Source organism: Lagopus muta, chromosome 10 (assembly GCF_023343835.1).
Source record: "Lagopus muta isolate bLagMut1 chromosome 10, bLagMut1 primary, whole genome shotgun sequence".
Lineage (NCBI taxonomy): Eukaryota > Metazoa > Chordata > Aves > Galliformes > Phasianidae > Lagopus > Lagopus muta.
The window spans coordinates 19,571,186-19,590,668 of record NC_064442.1 but is presented as its reverse complement, the minus strand read 5'-3'; the positions used below and the strand labels follow the sequence as shown (position 1 = coordinate 19,590,668).

At 45.2% G+C, this 19,483-nt stretch overlaps 2 protein-coding genes across 2 annotated transcripts; both read left to right on the top strand.

Moving 5' to 3' along the window:
* Positions 1-2,847: 2,847 nt before the first annotated feature.
* LOC125698329 (olfactory receptor 6B1-like) lies at positions 2,848-3,819 on the top strand. The gene has a single exon (XM_048956520.1). It carries the CDS (start codon positions 2,848-2,850, stop codon positions 3,817-3,819), a length of 972 nt encoding a protein of 323 aa, XP_048812477.1.
* A 7,230-nt stretch (positions 3,820-11,049) lies between these two features.
* Positions 11,050-12,021, top strand: LOC125698328 (olfactory receptor 6B1-like). Its single transcript, XM_048956518.1, has one exon. The coding sequence runs from the start codon at positions 11,050-11,052 to the stop codon at positions 12,019-12,021; it is 972 nt and encodes a 323-aa protein (XP_048812475.1).
* The last annotated feature ends 7,462 nt before the right edge of the window (positions 12,022-19,483 follow it).

Below are 19,483 nucleotides of genomic sequence, written 5' to 3'. Positions count from 1 at the left end.
CACCACATGCCCCGGGCAATTGCTGATGAGCTCCCTGGAACTCCCAGGGACAGATGGCACTTAAAAGCCAATGCATGGGACTGACACTGTCCAATTTGGACAGCCGATGGCACACTTACAGAGGCCCTGAGAGATGGAACACCAAAGGCTGCAGATTTAGTGCACCACTCTCAGCATCTTGGCTGCACACTGCCATCTGGCTTATCCTACTGGAGAGGCTGGTTCCATTGCAAAGATGGCCTCTCTACTGCTTCCAAGTAAACAAAGGCAAGGGCAGTTCTGTGAAAACACACTGATGGTGCTAATTGGCAGCTAGAACCATGTGATCTGTATATCATATGCCACCTGGCATATTTGGCCACAGGTGAGGATTTCAATCACCACCCCTCTCTGTTGCTTCCGGGGAAGAATCAAAGGCAGTTTTGTGTTGGTAATGCTCAACAGAGACATTGTGAGTCTCCAAATGCTTTCCCCTATATGTATGAAGAGATTCATAATCTGCTGTGAGCGGTGGGGTGGGGACTGTCTTGATAGGGAGACGGTGACATCCAGCTATCACCTCCAGACTCTTTGGAATGTAAGGTGGTATTAACCTTTGATAGAAGCCTACATTTGCCAAGCAGATCCTTGGTGCAGAACTGGAACAGCATTTGAGAGTGGGAGAGATACACAGAACGGACAGCTTTGGACAGGCAGTATGTGCAGCTCAGGCATTGCCAGCGTATATTCAACAAGGAGCTGTCAGTGATTCAAGGATTTTGCTTTCCAGCTCATGAAACAGCTACTGGGCCACTGCTATCTGAGACCTTGCTGACAAACACAAATTTGTGGTGATTAACACGGCAGGGGAGGAAAAAAAGAGTCACTCTTGCTGCCATCTCTCCAGAGACCAAACCCCCCAGGAAACGGTCTGAAATCTTGCTGACAGGGTCTCAAAAGCCTCCGTGTAGAACTACGCTCCTGTATTCAAAAAGCATTCACAGCCTGGTCTAGACTGCCAGAGATTCAACAAAGGTTGTAGAACCATGACTACAATAAGACATTTCCAATTTCTCTTCCAAGCATTATTTCAAGAATAACTGAAGAACACAGAGGCTTGGAGATGAATCAAAAGATGGCTCCAATGAGCAGCTGATTGATCCTCTGATGAAAAGTCTCAAGCTTTGCTTTGCTTCCACCCCGGTTGTGAACTTCACAAAGACTAAGTCTCGTAAGTTATTGCACGCAGTTACCAAGGTTTCATTTTGGAGAAATTGTCTACGCACACTCCTCCCTGGCATAAATGAGGAGACGGGTTGGTTTGCTGAATGCCATTACAGAAGGATGCTAAATCCTGTAATTTGTAATTTCCATGCTTCACAGGTACACGTCTGAGTTAGAGTTTGATGTAGAAGCTTATACTGCATTGATATTCAAGCAAAACTGTGACGTGAAAACAGGAATATTATCCACGTTTTGATGTCAATATTAATGAGGCAGTGCTTTCAAACGGACTTTATAGGTTAAAACAAATTACTGTAAAGCAAATTTTAGCGTCAGAAATTTTCCTCTAGAAATGTTGGGCTCCGCACTGTGCTGAGGCTGCTCCTACCTTTCTGCAAATAAAATGATGGCAATGCAATTCCTGGAGATGCTAATGCCCTACTTGTTATTGGGTCCCTTTAGAAGCAATTCACTTCATCTGAAAAGGGAAATTGTCTATATTTTAACTGAAAGTCTAGGAATTGTACTATTTGGTTAATGGGGAGAAAAATCATATGTAAATATTAATTTAATGCACCAACAATTTGGTAGAAGTTTATCCCCAGCTGAAATGTTACCCGGCTCCTGGATGCATACAGATGCCAGCATTGGGTTTGCAGGATGGTGTCCAGCAGATCTTTGTGACCAGCGACTGTAATCTGGAGAGAGATATTAATTTCTGTTCTTACAGTCATATTCATGTGGTTGCTTCCTTTTTTGTTGAAAACAATTCAGCAAACAACTAGAATGAAGATGAGCTAGAGAATCAGGGGTGGGATTAATCAGAATGTACTTCAAGGTCTTCTATGTGGATGCCTACAGTTATGCTAGTCACCTGCATTCTTATTATTTTTGAACCTTCACTTTGGATGCTTTACATCTCATCTGAAAGTTGGTAGGTGTTGTTGTTTCCACTAAGAGAGAAAAACGACACGGCAGGCATCTAAAGCTTGATCACAAAACTTCTGGTCTGCCTTGTTGTCATGGTTCTATGTTGTTGTTTTTGTTTTTGTTTTTGGATTTCAGTATTCCACATCAAAACATCATGTAGTGTACAGGGCATTAAAGTGTCACTGCCCCAATTCCAAGTACCTATCCCTGTACATTACAGCAGTCACGGGATCTGGCCCTTCCGGGTGGGGGGGCGCTCTCTTGCTGCCTGGCAGTAGGTGCTGGAGGGTGCTTTCCTAGCCGTTCCAAGCTTTCCAGGTTTGAATCGGTCCCAGGAACTCTCTCTCTTTTATCTTGTCTGATTTATTAATCTCAATTTCAACTAAATTGTATATATATTGTGTTATTTTGTATTCCGATATTATAGTAAAATAAGTTTTCCTCCATAGATTGTTGCCGCTGCTTTTTCCTCCCTTCCTTCCTTCCCATTTTTGTGGGACTGGGGTGGGGGAGAGGGCAGAGGCCCTGTCGCCCCTGCCACGAACATAGATTGATCTGGTCAACTCCGTGACACTTGTGAATTGTTATTCAGTTCCCACGGGGAAAGAAAGCCTTTAATGTTCATACCTCTATCCTATATTCCCCTTTTTTCTGTTTTCCTTGACTTACCAGGTCTCTGTTCAATCTACAGTGTTTAGATACAAACTTCTCAGAATGGAGAAGAAGAATTCCACCCAAACCAACATGTTTCTCTTGTTAGGATTCCCAGGCCTGGTGGACTTCAAGGTTCTACTCTTCACAGTATTGCTGCTGACGTACGTTGTAACGGTGGTGGAGAACGTGCTCATCATTTCCCTGATCAAAGCAAACCGTGAACTCTGCAAACCCATGTATTTCTTTCTTGGTCAGCTGTGTTTCATTGAGGTCTGGTACATCTCCGTCACTGTCCCCAAACTCTTGGCAAACTTCATTGCAGAAGACAGGAGCATTTCCTTTGCTGGATGCATGACCCAACTCTTTTTCTTCAGTTCTTTCATGTGCACTGAATGTGTCCTCCTCTCTGCCATGGCGTACGATCGCTATGTGGCCATCTGTCAACCACTACGCTATCTCCTCATCATGACGTACCAGATGTGTGTATGCCTGATAGCTCTCTCCTGGTTCACTGGGTTCACTGCGTCCTTGATCAAGATCTCCTTCATCTCTCAGTTGGAGTTTTGTGGTTCCCATGTTATTAACCATTTCTTCTGTGATATCAGCCCAGTGCTAAACCTTGCCTGCACTGATATGTCAGTGGCAGAGATGGTGGACTTTGTGTTGGCTTTGTTCATCCTGCTTGTTCCCCTCTCCATCACTGTTGTCTCCTACCTACTAATTATCACAACAATCCTGCACATCCCCACCACACAAAGTAAGAAGAAAGCCTTCTCCACATGTGCTTCCCACCTCACTGTGGTCATTATTTTCTTCTCAGCCACTCTCTTCATGTATGCCCGGCCCAAGAAAATCTCTTCTTATGACAAGAATAAATTTGTGTCAGCTGTGTATACTATTGTCACACCCATGTTAAACCCCTTCATTTACTGCCTGAGGAATCAGGAACTGAAGAAAGCATTTAAAAAAACTCTCTCTGTAAAAATCACTATCTCAGAGGTCACCAAAACCATTCCTTGTCTGCAAACATGACAGCTTGTTAATAGGGTGTCCTGTACTGATTCTGATCTATTAATGGCTCTCATGTGTATGTGTAGGCACCCCCCGGTTGCTATTCTGTAGGAAATGTAAGGGAAACAAGAAAGTGTATAAAAAGCAAGTGATGCAATGCATTTGCTCACTACCTGCTGAGTGCCCCCATCCTCCCCAGCATGCTCCCCTCAGTTTTACTGTTCAGCAAGACCGCACAGTATGGAATGTGCCATGGACGCTTTCTGTTAGCTGTCCTGGTTCTTTCCCTTCACAGCTTCCTCTGCACTCCCAGCCTCCTCCAGGCAAGGCAGTATGAGAAGTTGAAAAGCCCTTGTCTTGATTTAAGCACTGCTCTGCAACAACTAAAGCACTGATATGTTATCAACATTTTTCTCATCCTATATTCAAAATATAGCATCTTGCTGGCTACCGGGAAGTAAATATGATAAAAATAAATATGATAAAAATAAAAAATAAATATGATAAATTTTCAGCTGTCCCAGCTGAAACCAGAACTGCAGCATGTCATGTGGCTACCAACACTTCATTCCCCAAGATTCTAGCTGTGAGGGCTGCTCTGAAAGTAGTGCTTGCTGTTTTATTACACTGGCCCATGACATCAGAGTCAGATACTGGTGGCATGGCATTAGAAAGAGAACCAACAAAACAGATCTGTTTCAGTGTGGATCACCTACAAGAAAGGATACTGGCATCTACTTGATCACAGCCCTACATTCTGAGGCGCTGCCGTGCCTGAACTCTCTTCCCTCTTCCCTGGTTGGAAGACAACTGACTGCATGGACAAGTCACCATGGAACATGGCTATGGACGTGCCTTTTAGGTTCAACCTGAGAGACAAATGCCTGACTATCCACTTTGCTTCTCCTTGTAATTAATCTCTTTCTGATGCCTTAACAGTGAGCAAAAGCACACACGATCGTGATGCACACAGGAAATGGCTTCATGGCTCTAAGCCCTGTCTGCAAAGGACTTTCCCCTAGCTCATGTCGATCTGTCATTACTGTTGAGCTTGGAACCATCCATGGGGACGTGGGTGCTCTCTATTTTTAGGGATTGCTGAGTGTTGATACTACACTCAAACTTAAGCCATCATGTCTCAAATGTCTCTGATAACCCAAAGGGATGGATCATTCTCTCAGCCTCACTAAGTCCTGCCAATGTTTTACTTCCTCTCTGTATGTGTCACTACATTGTTTTCTTCTCATTAAAGACTTTGTGCAGCATAGCTGGGGACTTGTGACTTCTTTGTCACCTTCATTCATGAGGGACCCACTGTGCAAGGAAAATTTGTGGTAGCAATCTGCCTAGCCTTCAGAAAGACCTTTCACTCTGTCTCCCACCTCATTCTCCTAGAGGAGAAGACAGCTCATGGTTTAGGCAGGTGTAGTCTTTGCTGGGTAAAAATCATAGAAATAAAGAATCATCACCTTTGGGGAACATCCCACATACGGATGGATCATTCTCTTGGTATCACTAGGTCAAGCAAATGTTTTACTTCCTCTCTGTACCAAACCCCTACATTTTCCTTCTCATTTAAGACTTTGTTCAACATAGCTAGGAATCGGTGATTTGTTTTACTCCTGCTGCCATTGGTCACCTGCTCTGATAAGAAAAGCAGTGCCCTCTGCCCTAAGCTTACCGCATATCCTTGGAAACAGAGGAGGGAGAACCTGCCCTCTCCCATAGCAGCAGGCCTGTCCCCAGGCAAGAGAAAGACAGTGGTCCCTCCCAAGCTTAACCACTCTGTGTTTCTGTGATGTGTTGCAACAGCAGAGTCTGGAAGTGCACGGAATGGTGGATTTTGTGGAGGACAAAAGGCTCAAGAGGCATCCCATCCATGTGTTTAATACCTGCAGAGGGAGGGTGGGCAGGCGGAAGAAGCATGAGAGAGTCAGCCTCTTCTCAGTGGTACCCCTGTGAGAGGACAAAAAGCCATGCACATCAGTGGGAATGTGCAGAACGCCACACAAAGAATTCACTGTATTCAATGAAGGCAGACAAGATGCCAGTCGGCTTCCCAGGGAGGTGGTAGAGTCTGTCTCATTGGAGTAAGCAACATACCCGCAGACATGGCTCTGAACAGCCTCCTCTTCTCCATCCTGCCGTGAGCAGGCCTTGGACTTCAGGGTCTGAGCCTCGGTTGCTGTGGGATACAGTGACCTTCTGCTGGTTTCCCTCACAAGGCAGCAGTCATCAATCAGAAGGGAACAAGAAAGTGTCAAGGACCTGTGCTCACTAAGCTAGGCAGGTGTGGAGGGACCATGTCAGGGGAAGGCCATTGCGTGGCTAAAAGCACAGAGAAGGAAGAATGGCAATGAAGAAGATTGCAGTGCATAAGGAAATGCAGAGCACAAGAGGGCAAAAGCAAACATCTACTGTGGAAAATTGAATGGGAGCCCAGAAGTAGAGGTCTCAGTGAGATTTCAACACCAAGTGCTGGATTCAGAGTCCAGAGTGCTCAGCTTTATCCCACAGGACCAGCAGCACACCAGCTCTACGCTCAATGAGCACCAGAACAAACAGACAAGAGGGATCAACAGCAGGAAGAGTTGGCAGGAAGGCAGAACATACCTTCTCATGATCCCACAACATGCAGTGGTGCCTATGACGGCATTCAAGTGACCTATCTCTACACAACGGAAACACAGCAGGAAAACACATTCTGTCCCATCCCTGAGATTTCTTACCCTACCTCTGGGAGCTGACACATCAATAAACCAAGTAATGCTTTGTTACCACACAGAAAATTAGTGAGTGCCCCATCCCTGCAGCTTATCCAGGCCAGGCAGGATGGGGCCCTGGGCAGTCTGATCTGGTGGGAGGCAATCCTGCCCATAGCAGCACTGTTAGAACTGGGTGGTCTTTATGGTACCTTCCGACACAAACTCCTCGATGATTTGTGATAATATTTGGACTCCTATAGGGAAATCCCAAAGGATTTTTTTTTCATGGCCTTCACCACTCAGCCTCCAATACATGCTTCAGCCAGTTACGCTGGGATCATCACATGCCCTGGGCAATGGCTCACCCGCTCCCTGGGACTCCCAGGAACAGGTGGCACTTAAAGCCCAGTGGATGGGATTCATAAGGGCGTTCAAGAGAACATTCAAGATGGCATTTAAGGGGGTTCAAGAGGACATTCAGAATAGAGACTGAAAAACAAATCTGACAGGGTGAGACGCTGAGAACAGAGGCTGTCTCCAGGAGACAAAAGCAGAAGACAAGGGGTGTGAAATCTCCCTGTGGTGATGACCCAGACCAGAGAAGAAGTGTGTGAAGGCAACTTGTCGCTCTGATAGGATGAGCACTTGCTCAGTCAGTTAGCGTCTAGTTATGAAGGAGACTTGTTAAGTGCTCTGTTGACATGTTGGTGGGGATAGAAATTTACGGGAGGGAACTTGGAAATGTATATAAGGGATGTTAGAGCCTGCAGTAAACAATATTAGTCATTCATGCATCTGAGTCCGTGCCTTCAGACACTGCATGCACTGACCACATCAGACACCAAATTGCAGGCTCACATAGGCACTGAGAGATGGAACACCAGGGCTGCACCTGCACCTCTCAGCATCTTGGCCTCACCTTGGTTTCACTGCCTTTATGCTTTTACGATTTTTGTTATTGGTATTCCACATCATAACATCATGTAGAGCACTGGGAGGTAACGAGCTAACGCTCCAGTTCCACGGACTGCCAATTTTATGGGTACCTGGTTCTCAGAAGAGAAGAAGAACTACATACCCCAGAGGACTTTGCGTTTCCATTTTCTGTTCAGAGGAAAAGATAAAACTGCTTGCAAGTCATGAGACAGCCCTCACTTCTGATTCTCGTCTCATCCGTGCATGCTCCCCAGCCATCTCGCCTTTAGCTTTAGATTAAGGAGCTCAGTTTTGGACACACTCGCTCACATGTTATGTTATTTAATAAGCCTCAATTACAATTGTAGTGTATTACACTGTGTTGTCTTGCATTCCGATATCATACTTAGTAAATTAACTTTACTCCTCGTATCGTTGCTGCTCTTTTGTTTTTAGGCCCATCTCCCATCTCCCTATCCTTCCCCACTTTCCCCCTTCCCCTTACCCAGGGCGTGGCTCTGGGGGTCCCCTGCACCATTGGTCACAGAGCCAGGCCAAACCGACCTGTAAACCATCAACAACCACCCCACACCCCTTTTTCAGGACAGAGGGCCCGTGGGCCTGCTGTTCCCCTGCCACAAACAAAGACAGATCTAGAGACAACTCTGTGACAACTCCAAAGATTGCCTCTCTGCTGCTTCCAAGGAAACAAGGGCAAGGGCAGCTCTGTGGTGACAAAAACTGAGGGTGGTATTTGGTAGCTGGAATTTTAGTCCCCACTTTGCTTCTTCCCTACTACTACCATGCCAGCTCTTGCTGTGACTGTTGCAGAAGTGAGAGAAGTCTATGAAAGCGCAAAATGGAGACACAACTGCCACGCCTCACTGGCTGAGTTTTAGAGAGGGACAGGTCTATTTTTCAGAACTGGCTCTTATCAATTATTGATAGCCTTTGTGAACGCCTCTCACAGAATCCACCCCTATTATCAAAACCTTGCCACACAAGCCGCATACGGGGACCAGGACGGAGACCAGAAAGGGTTTGTGTTGGTGGAATGGGCTTGTCCAGGGGTTTTTACCACCACTGTGAGGGATGCCCAAGGCCTGAGGAGGGTCCAAAAAGCCAGGTGATGTGCAAAAGCACTCATATCCATCACTGCATGAGAACGGGTCCTGTTTTCTACTGGCTGCGGTGCAACAATATTCGGATGGCGGTGTTGAGCTGTCAGTGTGGAGGAGGTGGTAAATTCTGGTACTGGCTGTGCATATGAAGAGCAGAGCTAAGAGGCAATCACAGTTGAGAAGGTGAGCAGGAGGGCTGCGACGAGTATCAGCAGTAGAAGAGCAGTATGATAAATAAGACAAATATGCAGAAATGATAGACAAGAACTTATTCAAGCGTTTTCCATCGGTTACCTACAGGTTATCAGAAGCAAGGACATGGAACCCATCCCAGAAGTGGGGGAGAAGCAAGATCAAAAAGGCGTGATTAAGATAACTAGAAAAGCTTTGATCCACTTAAAATCATAGAATGACAGAATAGCTGTAACAAAGGAACATCCTCATGGAGAGAAGCACTGTTGAGGTTAAACACCATGCGATTTGTATATCATATGCCACCTGGCATATTTGGCCACAGGTGAGGATTTCAATCACCACCCCTCTCTGTTGCTTCCGGGGAAGAATCAAAGGCAGTTTTGTGTTGGTAATGCTCAACAGAGACATTGTGAGTCTCCAAATGCTTTCCCCTATATGTATGAAGAGATTCATAATCTGCTGTGAGCGGTGGGGTGGGGACTGTCTTGATAGGGAGACGGTGACATCCAGCTATCACCTCCAGACTCTTTGGAATGTAAGGTGGTATTAACCTTTGATAGAAGCCTACATTTGCCAAGCAGATCCTTGGTGCAGAACTGGAACAGCATTTGAGAGTGGGAGAGATACACAGAACGGACAGCTTTGGACAGGCAGTATGTGCAGCTCAGGCATTGCCAGCGTATATTCAACAAGGAGCTGTCAGTGATTCAAGGATTTTGCTTTCCAGCTCATGAAACAGCTACTGGGCCACTGCTATCTGAGACCTTGCTGACAAACACAAATTTGTGGTGATTAACACGGCAGGGGAGGAAAAAAAGAGTCACTCTTGCTGCCATCTCTCCAGAGACCAAACCCCCCAGGAAACGGTCTGAAATCTTGCTGACAGGGTCTCAAAAGCCTCCGTGTAGAACTACGCTCCTGTATTCAAAAAGCATTCACAGCCTGGTCTAGACTGCCAGAGATTCAACAAAGGTTGTAGAACCATGACTACAATAAGACATTTCCAATTTCTCTTCCAAGCATTATTTCAAGAATAACTGAAGAACACAGAGGCTTGGAGATGAATCAAAAGATGGCTCCAATGAGCAGCTGATTGATCCTCTGATGAAAAGTCTCAAGCTTTGCTTTGCTTCCACCCCGGTTGTGAACTTCACAAAGACTAAGTCTCGTAAGTTATTGCACGCAGTTACCAAGGTTTCATTTTGGAGAAATTGTCTACGCACACTCCTCCCTGGCATAAATGAGGAGACGGGTTGGTTTGCTGAATGCCATTACAGAAGGATGCTAAATCCTGTAATTTGTAATTTCCATGCTTCACAGGTACACGTCTGAGTTAGAGTTTGATGTAGAAGCTTATACTGCATTGATATTCAAGCAAAACTGTGACGTGAAAACAGGAATATTATCCACGTTTTGATGTCAATATTAATGAGGCAGTGCTTTCAAACGGACTTTATAGGTTAAAACAAATTACTGTAAAGCAAATTTTAGCGTCAGAAATTTTCCTCTAGAAATGTTGGGCTCCGCACTGTGCTGAGGCTGCTCCTACCTTTCTGCAAATAAAATGATGGCAATGCAATTCCTGGAGATGCTAATGCCCTACTTGTTATTGGGTCCCTTTAGAAGCAATTCACTTCATCTGAAAAGGGAAATTGTCTATATTTTAACTGAAAGTCTAGGAATTGTACTATTTGGTTAATGGGGAGAAAAATCATATGTAAATATTAATTTAATGCACCAACAATTTGGTAGAAGTTTATCCCCAGCTGAAATGTTACCCGGCTCCTGGATGCATACAGATGCCAGCATTGGGTTTGCAGGATGGTGTCCAGCAGATCTTTGTGACCAGCGACTGTAATCTGGAGAGAGATATTAATTTCTGTTCTTACAGTCATATTCATGTGGTTGCTTCCTTTTTTGTTGAAAACAATTCAGCAAACAACTAGAATGAAGATGAGCTAGAGAATCAGGGGTGGGATTAATCAGAATGTACTTCAAGGTCTTCTATGTGGATGCCTACAGTTATGCTAGTCACCTGCATTCTTATTATTTTTGAACCTTCACTTTGGATGCTTTACATCTCATCTGAAAGTTGGTAGGTGTTGTTGTTTCCACTAAGAGAGAAAAACGACACGGCAGGCATTTAAAGCTTAATCACAAAACTTCTGGTCTGCCTTGTGAATTGTTATTCGGTTCCCACGGGGAAAGAAAGCCTTTAATGTTCATACCTCTATCCTATATTCCCCTTTTTTCTGTTTTCCTTGACTTACCAGGTCTCTGTTCAATCTACAGTGTTTAGATACAAACTTCTCAGAATGGAGAAGAAGAATTCCACCCAAACCAACATGTTTCTCTTGTTAGGATTCCCAGGCCTGGTGGACTTCAAGGTTCTACTCTTCACAGTATTGCTGCTGACGTACGTTGTAACGGTGGTGGAGAACGTGCTCATCATTTCCCTGATCAAAGCAAACCGTGAACTCTGCAAACCCATGTATTTCTTTCTTGGTCAGCTGTGTTTCATTGAGGTCTGGTACATCTCCGTCACTGTCCCCAAACTCTTGGCAAACTTCATTGCAGAAGACAGGAGCATTTCCTTTGCTGGATGCATGACCCAACTCTTTTTCTTCAGTTCTTTCATATGCACTGAATGTGTCCTCCTCTCTGCCATGGCGTACGATCGCTATGTGGCCATCTGTCAACCACTACGCTATCTCCTCATCATGACGTACCAGATGTGTGTATGCCTGATAGCTCTCTCCTGGTTCACTGGGTTCACTGCGTCCTTGATCAAGATCTCCTTCATCTCTCAGTTGGAGTTTTGTGGTTCCCATGTTATTAACCATTTCTTCTGTGATATCAGCCCAGTGCTAAACCTTGCCTGCACTGATATGTCAGTGGCAGAGATGGTGGACTTTGTGTTGGCTTTGTTCATCCTGCTTGTTCCCCTCTCCATCACTGTTGTCTCCTACCTATTAATTATCACAACAATCCTGCACATCCCCACCACACAAAGTAAGAAGAAAGCCTTCTCCACATGTGCTTCCCACCTCACTGTGGTCATTATTTTCTTCTCAGCCACTCTCTTCACGTATGCCCGGCCCAAGAAAATCTCTTCTTATGACATGAATAAACTTGTGTCAGTTGTGTATGCTATTGTCACACCCATGTTAAACCCCTTCATTTACTGCCTGAGGAATCAGGAACTGAAGAAAGCATTTAAAAAAACTCTCTCTGTAAAAATCACTATCTCAGAGGTCACCAAAACCATTCCTTGTCTGCAAACATGACAGCTTGTTAATAGGGTGTCCTGTACTGATTCTGATCTATTAATGGCTCTCATGTGTATGTGTAGGCACCCCCCGGTTGCTATTCTGTAGGAAATGTAAGGGAAACAAGAAAGTGTATAAAAAGCAAGTGATGCAATGCATTTGCTCACTACCTGCTGAGTGCCCCCATCCTCCCCAGCATGCTCCCCTCAGTTTTACTGTTCAGCAAGACCGCACAGTATGGAATGTGCCATGGACGCTTTCTGTTAGCTGTCCTGGTTCTTTCCCTTCACAGCTTCCTCTGCACTCCCAGCCTCCTCCAGGCAAGGCAGTATGAGAAGTTGAAAAGCCCTTGTCTTGATTTAAGCACTGCTCTGCAACAACTAAAGCACTGATATGTTATCAACATTTTTCTCATCCTATATTCAAAATATAGCATCTTGCTGGCTACCGGGAAGTAAATATGATAAAAATAAATATGATAAAAATAAAAAATAAATATGATAAATTTTCAGCTGTCCCAGCTGAAACCAGAACTGCAGCATGTCATGTGGCTACCAACACTTCATTCCCCAAGATTCTAGCTGTGAGGGCTGCTCTGAAAGTAGTGCTTGCTGTTTTATTACACTGGCCCATGACATCAGAGTCAGATACTGGTGGCATGGCATTAGAAAGAGAACCAACAAAACAGATCTGTTTCAGTGTGGATCACCTACAAGAAAGGATACTGGCATCTACTTGATCACAGCCCTACATTCTGAGGCGCTGCCGTGCCTGAACTCTCTTCCCTCTTCCCTGGTTGGAAGACAACTGACTGCATGGACAAGTCACCATGGAACATGGCTATGGACGTGCCTTTTAGGTTCAACCTGAGAGACAAATGCCTGACTATCCACTTTGCTTCTCCTTGTAATTAATCTCTTTCTGATGCCTTAACAGTGAGCAAAAGCACACACGATCGTGATGCACACAGGAAATGGCTTCATGGCTCTAAGCCCTGTCTGCAAAGGACTTTCCCCTAGCTCATGTCGATCTGTCATTACTGTTGAGCTTGGAACCATCCATGGGGACGTGGGTGCTCTCTATTTTTAGGGATTGCTGAGTGTTGATACTACACTCAAACTTAAGCCATCATGTCTCAAATGTCTCTGATAACCCAAAGGGATGGATCATTCTCTCAGCCTCACTAAGTCCTGCCAATGTTTTACTTCCTCTCTGTATGTGTCACTACATTGTTTTCTTCTCATTAAAGACTTTGTGCAGCATAGCTGGGGACTTGTGACTTCTTTGTCACCTTCATTCATGAGGGACCCACTGTGCAAGGAAAATTTGTGGTAGCAATCTGCCTAGCCTTCAGAAAGACCTTTCACTCTGTCTCCCACCTCATTCTCCTAGAGGAGAAGACAGCTCATGGTTTAGGCAGGTGTAGTCTTTGCTGGGTAAAAATCATAGAAATAAAGAATCATCACCTTTGGGGAACATCCCACATACGGATGGATCATTCTCTTGGTATCACTAGGTCAAGCAAATGTTTTACTTCCTCTCTGTACCAAACCCCTACATTTTCCTTCTCATTTAAGACTTTGTTCAACATAGCTAGGAATCGGTGATTTGTTTTACTCCTGCTGCCATTGGTCACCTGCTCTGATAAGAAAAGCAGTGCCCTCTGCCCTAAGCTTACCGCATATCCTTGGAAACAGAGGAGGGAGAACCTGCCCTCTCCCATAGCAGCAGGCCTGTCCCCAGGCAAGAGAAAGACAGTGGTCCCTCCCAAGCTTAACCACTCTGTGTTTCTGTGATGTGTTGCAACAGCAGAGTCTGGAAGTGCACGGAATGGTGGATTTTGTGGAGGACAAAAGGCTCAAGAGGCATCCCATCCATGTGTTTAATACCTGCAGAGGGAGGGTGGGCAGGCGGAAGAAGCATGAGAGAGTCAGCCTCTTCTCAGTGGTACCCCTGTGAGAGGACAAAAAGCCATGCACATCAGTGGGAATGTGCAGAACGCCACACAAAGAATTCACTGTATTCAATGAAGGCAGACAAGATGCCAGTCGGCTTCCCAGGGAGGTGGTAGAGTCTGTCTCATTGGAGTAAGCAACATACCCGCAGACATGGCTCTGAACAGCCTCCTCTTCTCCATCCTGCCGTGAGCAGGCCTTGGACTTCAGGGTCTGAGCCTCGGTTGCTGTGGGATACAGTGACCTTCTGCTGGTTTCCCTCACAAGGCAGCAGTCATCAATCAGAAGGGAACAAGAAAGTGTCAAGGACCTGTGCTCACTAAGCTAGGCAGGTGTGGAGGGACCATGTCAGGGGAAGGCCATTGCGTGGCTAAAAGCACAGAGAAGGAAGAATGGCAATGAAGAAGATTGCAGTGCATAAGGAAATGCAGAGCACAAGAGGGCAAAAGCAAACATCTACTGTGGAAAATTGAATGGGAGCCCAGAAGTAGAGGTCTCAGTGAGATTTCAACACCAAGTGCTGGATTCAGAGTCCAGAGTGCTCAGCTTTATCCCACAGGACCAGCAGCACACCAGCTCTACGCTCAATGAGCACCAGAACAAACAGACAAGAGGGATCAACAGCAGGAAGAGTTGGCAGGAAGGCAGAACATACCTTCTCATGATCCCACAACATGCAGTGGTGCCTATGACGGCATTCAAGTGACCTATCTCTACACAACGGAAACACAGCAGGAAAACACATTCTGTCCCATCCCTGAGATTTCTTACCCTACCTCTGGGAGCTGACACATCAATAAACCAAGTAATGCTTTGTTACCACACAGAAAATTAGTGAGTGCCCCATCCCTGCAGCTTATCCAGGCCAGGCAGGATGGGGCCCTGGGCAGTCTGATCTGGTGGGAGGCAATCCTGCCCATAGCAGCACTGTTAGAACTGGGTGGTCTTTATGGTACCTTCCGACACAAACTCCTCGATGATTTGTGATAATATTTGGACTCCTATAGGGAAATCCCAAAGGATTTTTTTTTCATGGCCTTCACCACTCAGCCTCCAATACATGCTTCAGCCAGTTACGCTGGGATCATCACATGCCCTGGGCAATGGCTCACCCGCTCCCTGGGACTCCCAGGAACAGGTGGCACTTAAAGCCCAGTGGATGGGATTCATAAGGGCGTTCAAGAGAACATTCAAGATGGCATTTAAGGGGGTTCAAGAGGACATTCAGAATAGAGACTGAAAAACAAATCTGACAGGGTGAGACGCTGAGAACAGAGGCTGTCTCCAGGAGACAAAAGCAGAAGACAAGGGGTGTGAAATCTCCCTGTGGTGATGACCCAGACCAGAGAAGAAGTGTGTGAAGGCAACTTGTCGCTCTGATAGGATGAGCACTTGCTCAGTCAGTTAGCGTCTAGTTATGAAGGAGACTTGTTAAGTGCTCTGTTGACATGTTGGTGGGGATAGAAATTTACGGGAGGGAACTTGGAAATGTATATAAGGGATGTTAGAGCCTGCAGTAAACAATATTAGTCATTCATGCATCTGAGTCCGTGCCTTCAGACACTGCATGCACTGACCACATCAGACACCAAATTGCAGGCTCACATAGGCACTGAGAGATGGAACACCAGGGCTGCACCTGCACCTCTCAGCATCTTGGCCTCACCTTGGTTTCACTGCCTTTATGCTTTTACGATTTTTGTTATTGGTATTCCACATCATAACATCATGTAGAGCACTGGGAGGTAACGAGCTAACGCTCCAGTTCCACGGACTGCCAATTTTATGGGTACCTGGTTCTCAGAAGAGAAGAAGAACTACATACCCCAGAGGACTTTGCGTTTCCATTTTCTGTTCAGAGGAAAAGATAAAACTGCTTGCAAGTCATGAGACAGCCCTCACTTCTGATTCTCGTCTCATCCGTGCATGCTCCCCAGCCATCTCGCCTTTAGCTTTAGATTAAGGAGCTCAGTTTTGGACACACTCGCTCACATGTTATGTTATTTAATAAGCCTCAATTACAATTGTAGTGTATTACACTGTGTTGTCTTGCATTCCGATATCATACTTAGTAAATTAACTTTACTCCTCGTATCGTTGCTGCTCTTTTGTTTTTAGGCCCATCTCCCATCTCCCTATCCTTCCCCACTTTCCCCCTTCCCCTTACCCAGGGCGTGGCTCTGGGGGTCCCCTGCACCATTGGTCACAGAGCCAGGCCAAACCGACCTGTAAACCATCAACAACCACCCCACACCCCTTTTTCAGGACAGAGGGCCCGTGGGCCTGCTGTTCCCCTGCCACAAACAAAGACAGATCTAGAGACAACTCTGTGACAACTCCAAAGATTGCCTCTCTGCTGCTTCCAAGGAAACAAGGGCAAGGGCAGCTCTGTGGTGACAAAAACTGAGGGTGGTATTTGGTAGCTGGAATTTTAGTCCCCACTTTGCTTCTTCCCTACTACTACCATGCCAGCTCTTGCTGTGACTGTTGCAGAAGTGAGAGAAGTCTATGAAAGCGCAAAATGGAGACACAACTGCCACGCCTCACTGGCTGAGTTTTAGAGAGGGACAGGTCTATTTTTCAGAACTGGCTCTTATCAATTATTGATAGCCTTTGTGAACGCCTCTCACAGAATCCACCCCTATTATCAAAACCTTGCCACACAAGCCGCATACGGGGACCAGGACGGAGACCAGAAAGGGTTTGTGTTGGTGGAATGGGCTTGTCCAGGGGTTTTTACCACCACTGTGAGGGATGCCCAAGGCCTGAGGAGGGTCCAAAAAGCCAGGTGATGTGCAAAAGCACTCATATCCATCACTGCATGAGAACGGGTCCTGTTTTCTACTGGCTGCGGTGCAACAATATTCGGATGGCGGTGTTGAGCTGTCAGTGTGGAGGAGGTGGTAAATTCTGGTACTGGCTGTGCATATGAAGAGCAGAGCTAAGAGGCAATCACAGTTGAGAAGGTGAGCAGGAGGGCTGCGACGAGTATCAGCAGTAGAAGAGCAGTATGATAAATAAGACAAATATGCAGAAATGATAGACAAGAACTTATTCAAGCGTTTTCCATCGGTTACCTACAGGTTATCAGAAGCAAGGACATGGAACCCATCCCAGAAGTGGGGGAGAAGCAAGATCAAAAAGGCGTGATTAAGATAACTAGAAAAGCTTTGATCCACTTAAAATCATAGAATGACAGAATAGCTGTAACAAAGGAACATCCTCATGGAGAGAAGCACTGTTGAGGTTAAACACCATGCGATTTGTATATCATATGCCACCTGGCATATTTGGCCACAGGTGAGGATTTCAATCACCACCCCTCTCTGTTGCTTCCGGGGAAGAATCAAAGGCAGTTTTGTGTTGGTAATGCTCAACAGAGACATTGTGAGTCTCCAAATGCTTTCCCCTATATGTATGAAGAGATTCATAATCTGCTGTGAGCGGTGGGGTGGGGACTGTCTTGATAGGGAGACGGTGACATCCAGCTATCACCTCCAGACTCTTTGGAATGTAAGGTGGTATTAACCTTTGATAGAAGCCTACATTTGCCAAGCAGATCCTTGGTGCAGAACTGGAACAGCATTTGAGAGTGGGAGAGATACACAGAACGGACAGCTTTGGACAGGCAGTATGTGCAGCTCAGGCATTGCCAGCGTATATTCAACAAGGAGCTGTCAGTGATTCAAGGATTTTGCTTTCCAGCTCATGAAACAGCTACTGGGCCACTGCTATCTGAGACCTTGCTGACAAACACAAATTTGTGGTGATTAACACGGCAGGGGAGGAAAAAAAGAGTCACTCTTGCTGCCATCTCTCCAGAGACCAAACCCCCCAGGAAACGGTCTGAAATCTTGCTGACAGGGTCTCAAAAGCCTCCGTGTAGAACTACGCTCCTGTATTCAAAAAGCATTCACAGCCTGGTCTAGACTGCCAGAGATTCAACAAAGGTTGTAGAACCATGACTACAATAAGACATTTCCAATTTCTCTTCCAAGCATTATTTCAAGAATAACTGAAGAACACAGAGGCTTGGAGATGAATCAAAAGATGGCTCCAATGAGCAGCTGATTGATCCTCTGATGAAAAGTCTCAAGCTTTGCTTTGCTTCCACCCCGGTTGTGAACTTCACAAAGACTAAGTCTCGTAAGTTATTGCACGCAGTTACCAAGGTTTCATTTTGGAGAAATTGTCTACGCACACTCCTCCCTGGCATAAATGAGGAGACGGGTTGGTTTGCTGAATGCCATTACAGAAGGATGCTAAATCCTGTAATTTGTAATTTCCATGCTTCACAGGTACACGTCTGAGTTAGAGTTTGATGTAGAAGCTTATACTGCATTGATATTCAAGCAAAACTGTGACGTGAAAACAGGAATATTATCCACGTTTTGATGTCAATATTAATGAGGCAGTGCTTTCAAACGGACTTTATAGGTTAAAACAAATTACTGTAAAGCAAATTTTAGCGTCAGAAATTTTCCTCTAGAAATGTTGGGCTCCGCACTGTGCTGAGGCTGCTCCTACCTTTCTGCAAATAAAATGATGGCAATGCAATTCCTGGAGATGCTAATGCCCTACTTGTTATTGGGTCCCTTTAGAAGCAATTCACTTCATCTGAAAAGGGAAATTGTCTATATTTTAACTGAAAGTCTAGGAATTGTACTATTTGGTTAATGGGGAGAAAAATCATATGTAAATATTAATTTAATGCACCAACAATTTGGTAGAAGTTTATCCCCAGCTGAAATGTTACCCGGCTCCTGGATGCATACAGATGCCAGCATTGGGTTTGCAGGATGGTGTCCAGCAGATCTTTGTGACCAGCGACTGTAATCTGGAGAGAGATATTAATTTCTGTTCTTACAGTCATATTCATGTGGTTGCTTCCTTTTTTGTTGAAAACAATTCAGCAAACAACTAGAATGAAGATGAGCTAGAGAATCAGGGGTGGGATTAATCAGAATGTACTTCAAGGTCTTCTATGTGGATGCCTACAGTTATGCTAGTCACCTGCATTCTTATTATTTTTGAACCTTCACTTTGGATGCTTTACATCTCATCTGAAAGTTGGTAGGTGTTGTTGTTTCCACTAAGAGAGAAAAACGACACGGCAGGCATCTAAAGCTTGATCACAAAACTTCTGGTCTGCCTTGTTGTCATGGTTCTATGTTGTTGTTTTTGTTTTTGTTTTTGGATTTCAGTATTCCACATCAAAACATCATGTAGTGTACAGGGCATTAAAGTGTCACTGCCCCAATTCCAAGTACCTATCCCTGTACATTACAGCAGTCACGGGATCTGGCCCTTCCGGGTGGGGGGGCGCTCTCTTGCTGCCTGGCAGTGGGTGCTGGAGGGTGCTTTCCTAGCTGTTCCAAGCTTTCCAGGTTTGAATCGGTCCCAGGAACTCTCTCTCTTTTATCTTGTCTGATTTATTAATCTCAATTTCAACTAAATTGTATATATATTGTGTTATTTTGTATTCCGATATTATAGTAAAATAAGTTTTCCTCCATAGATTGTTG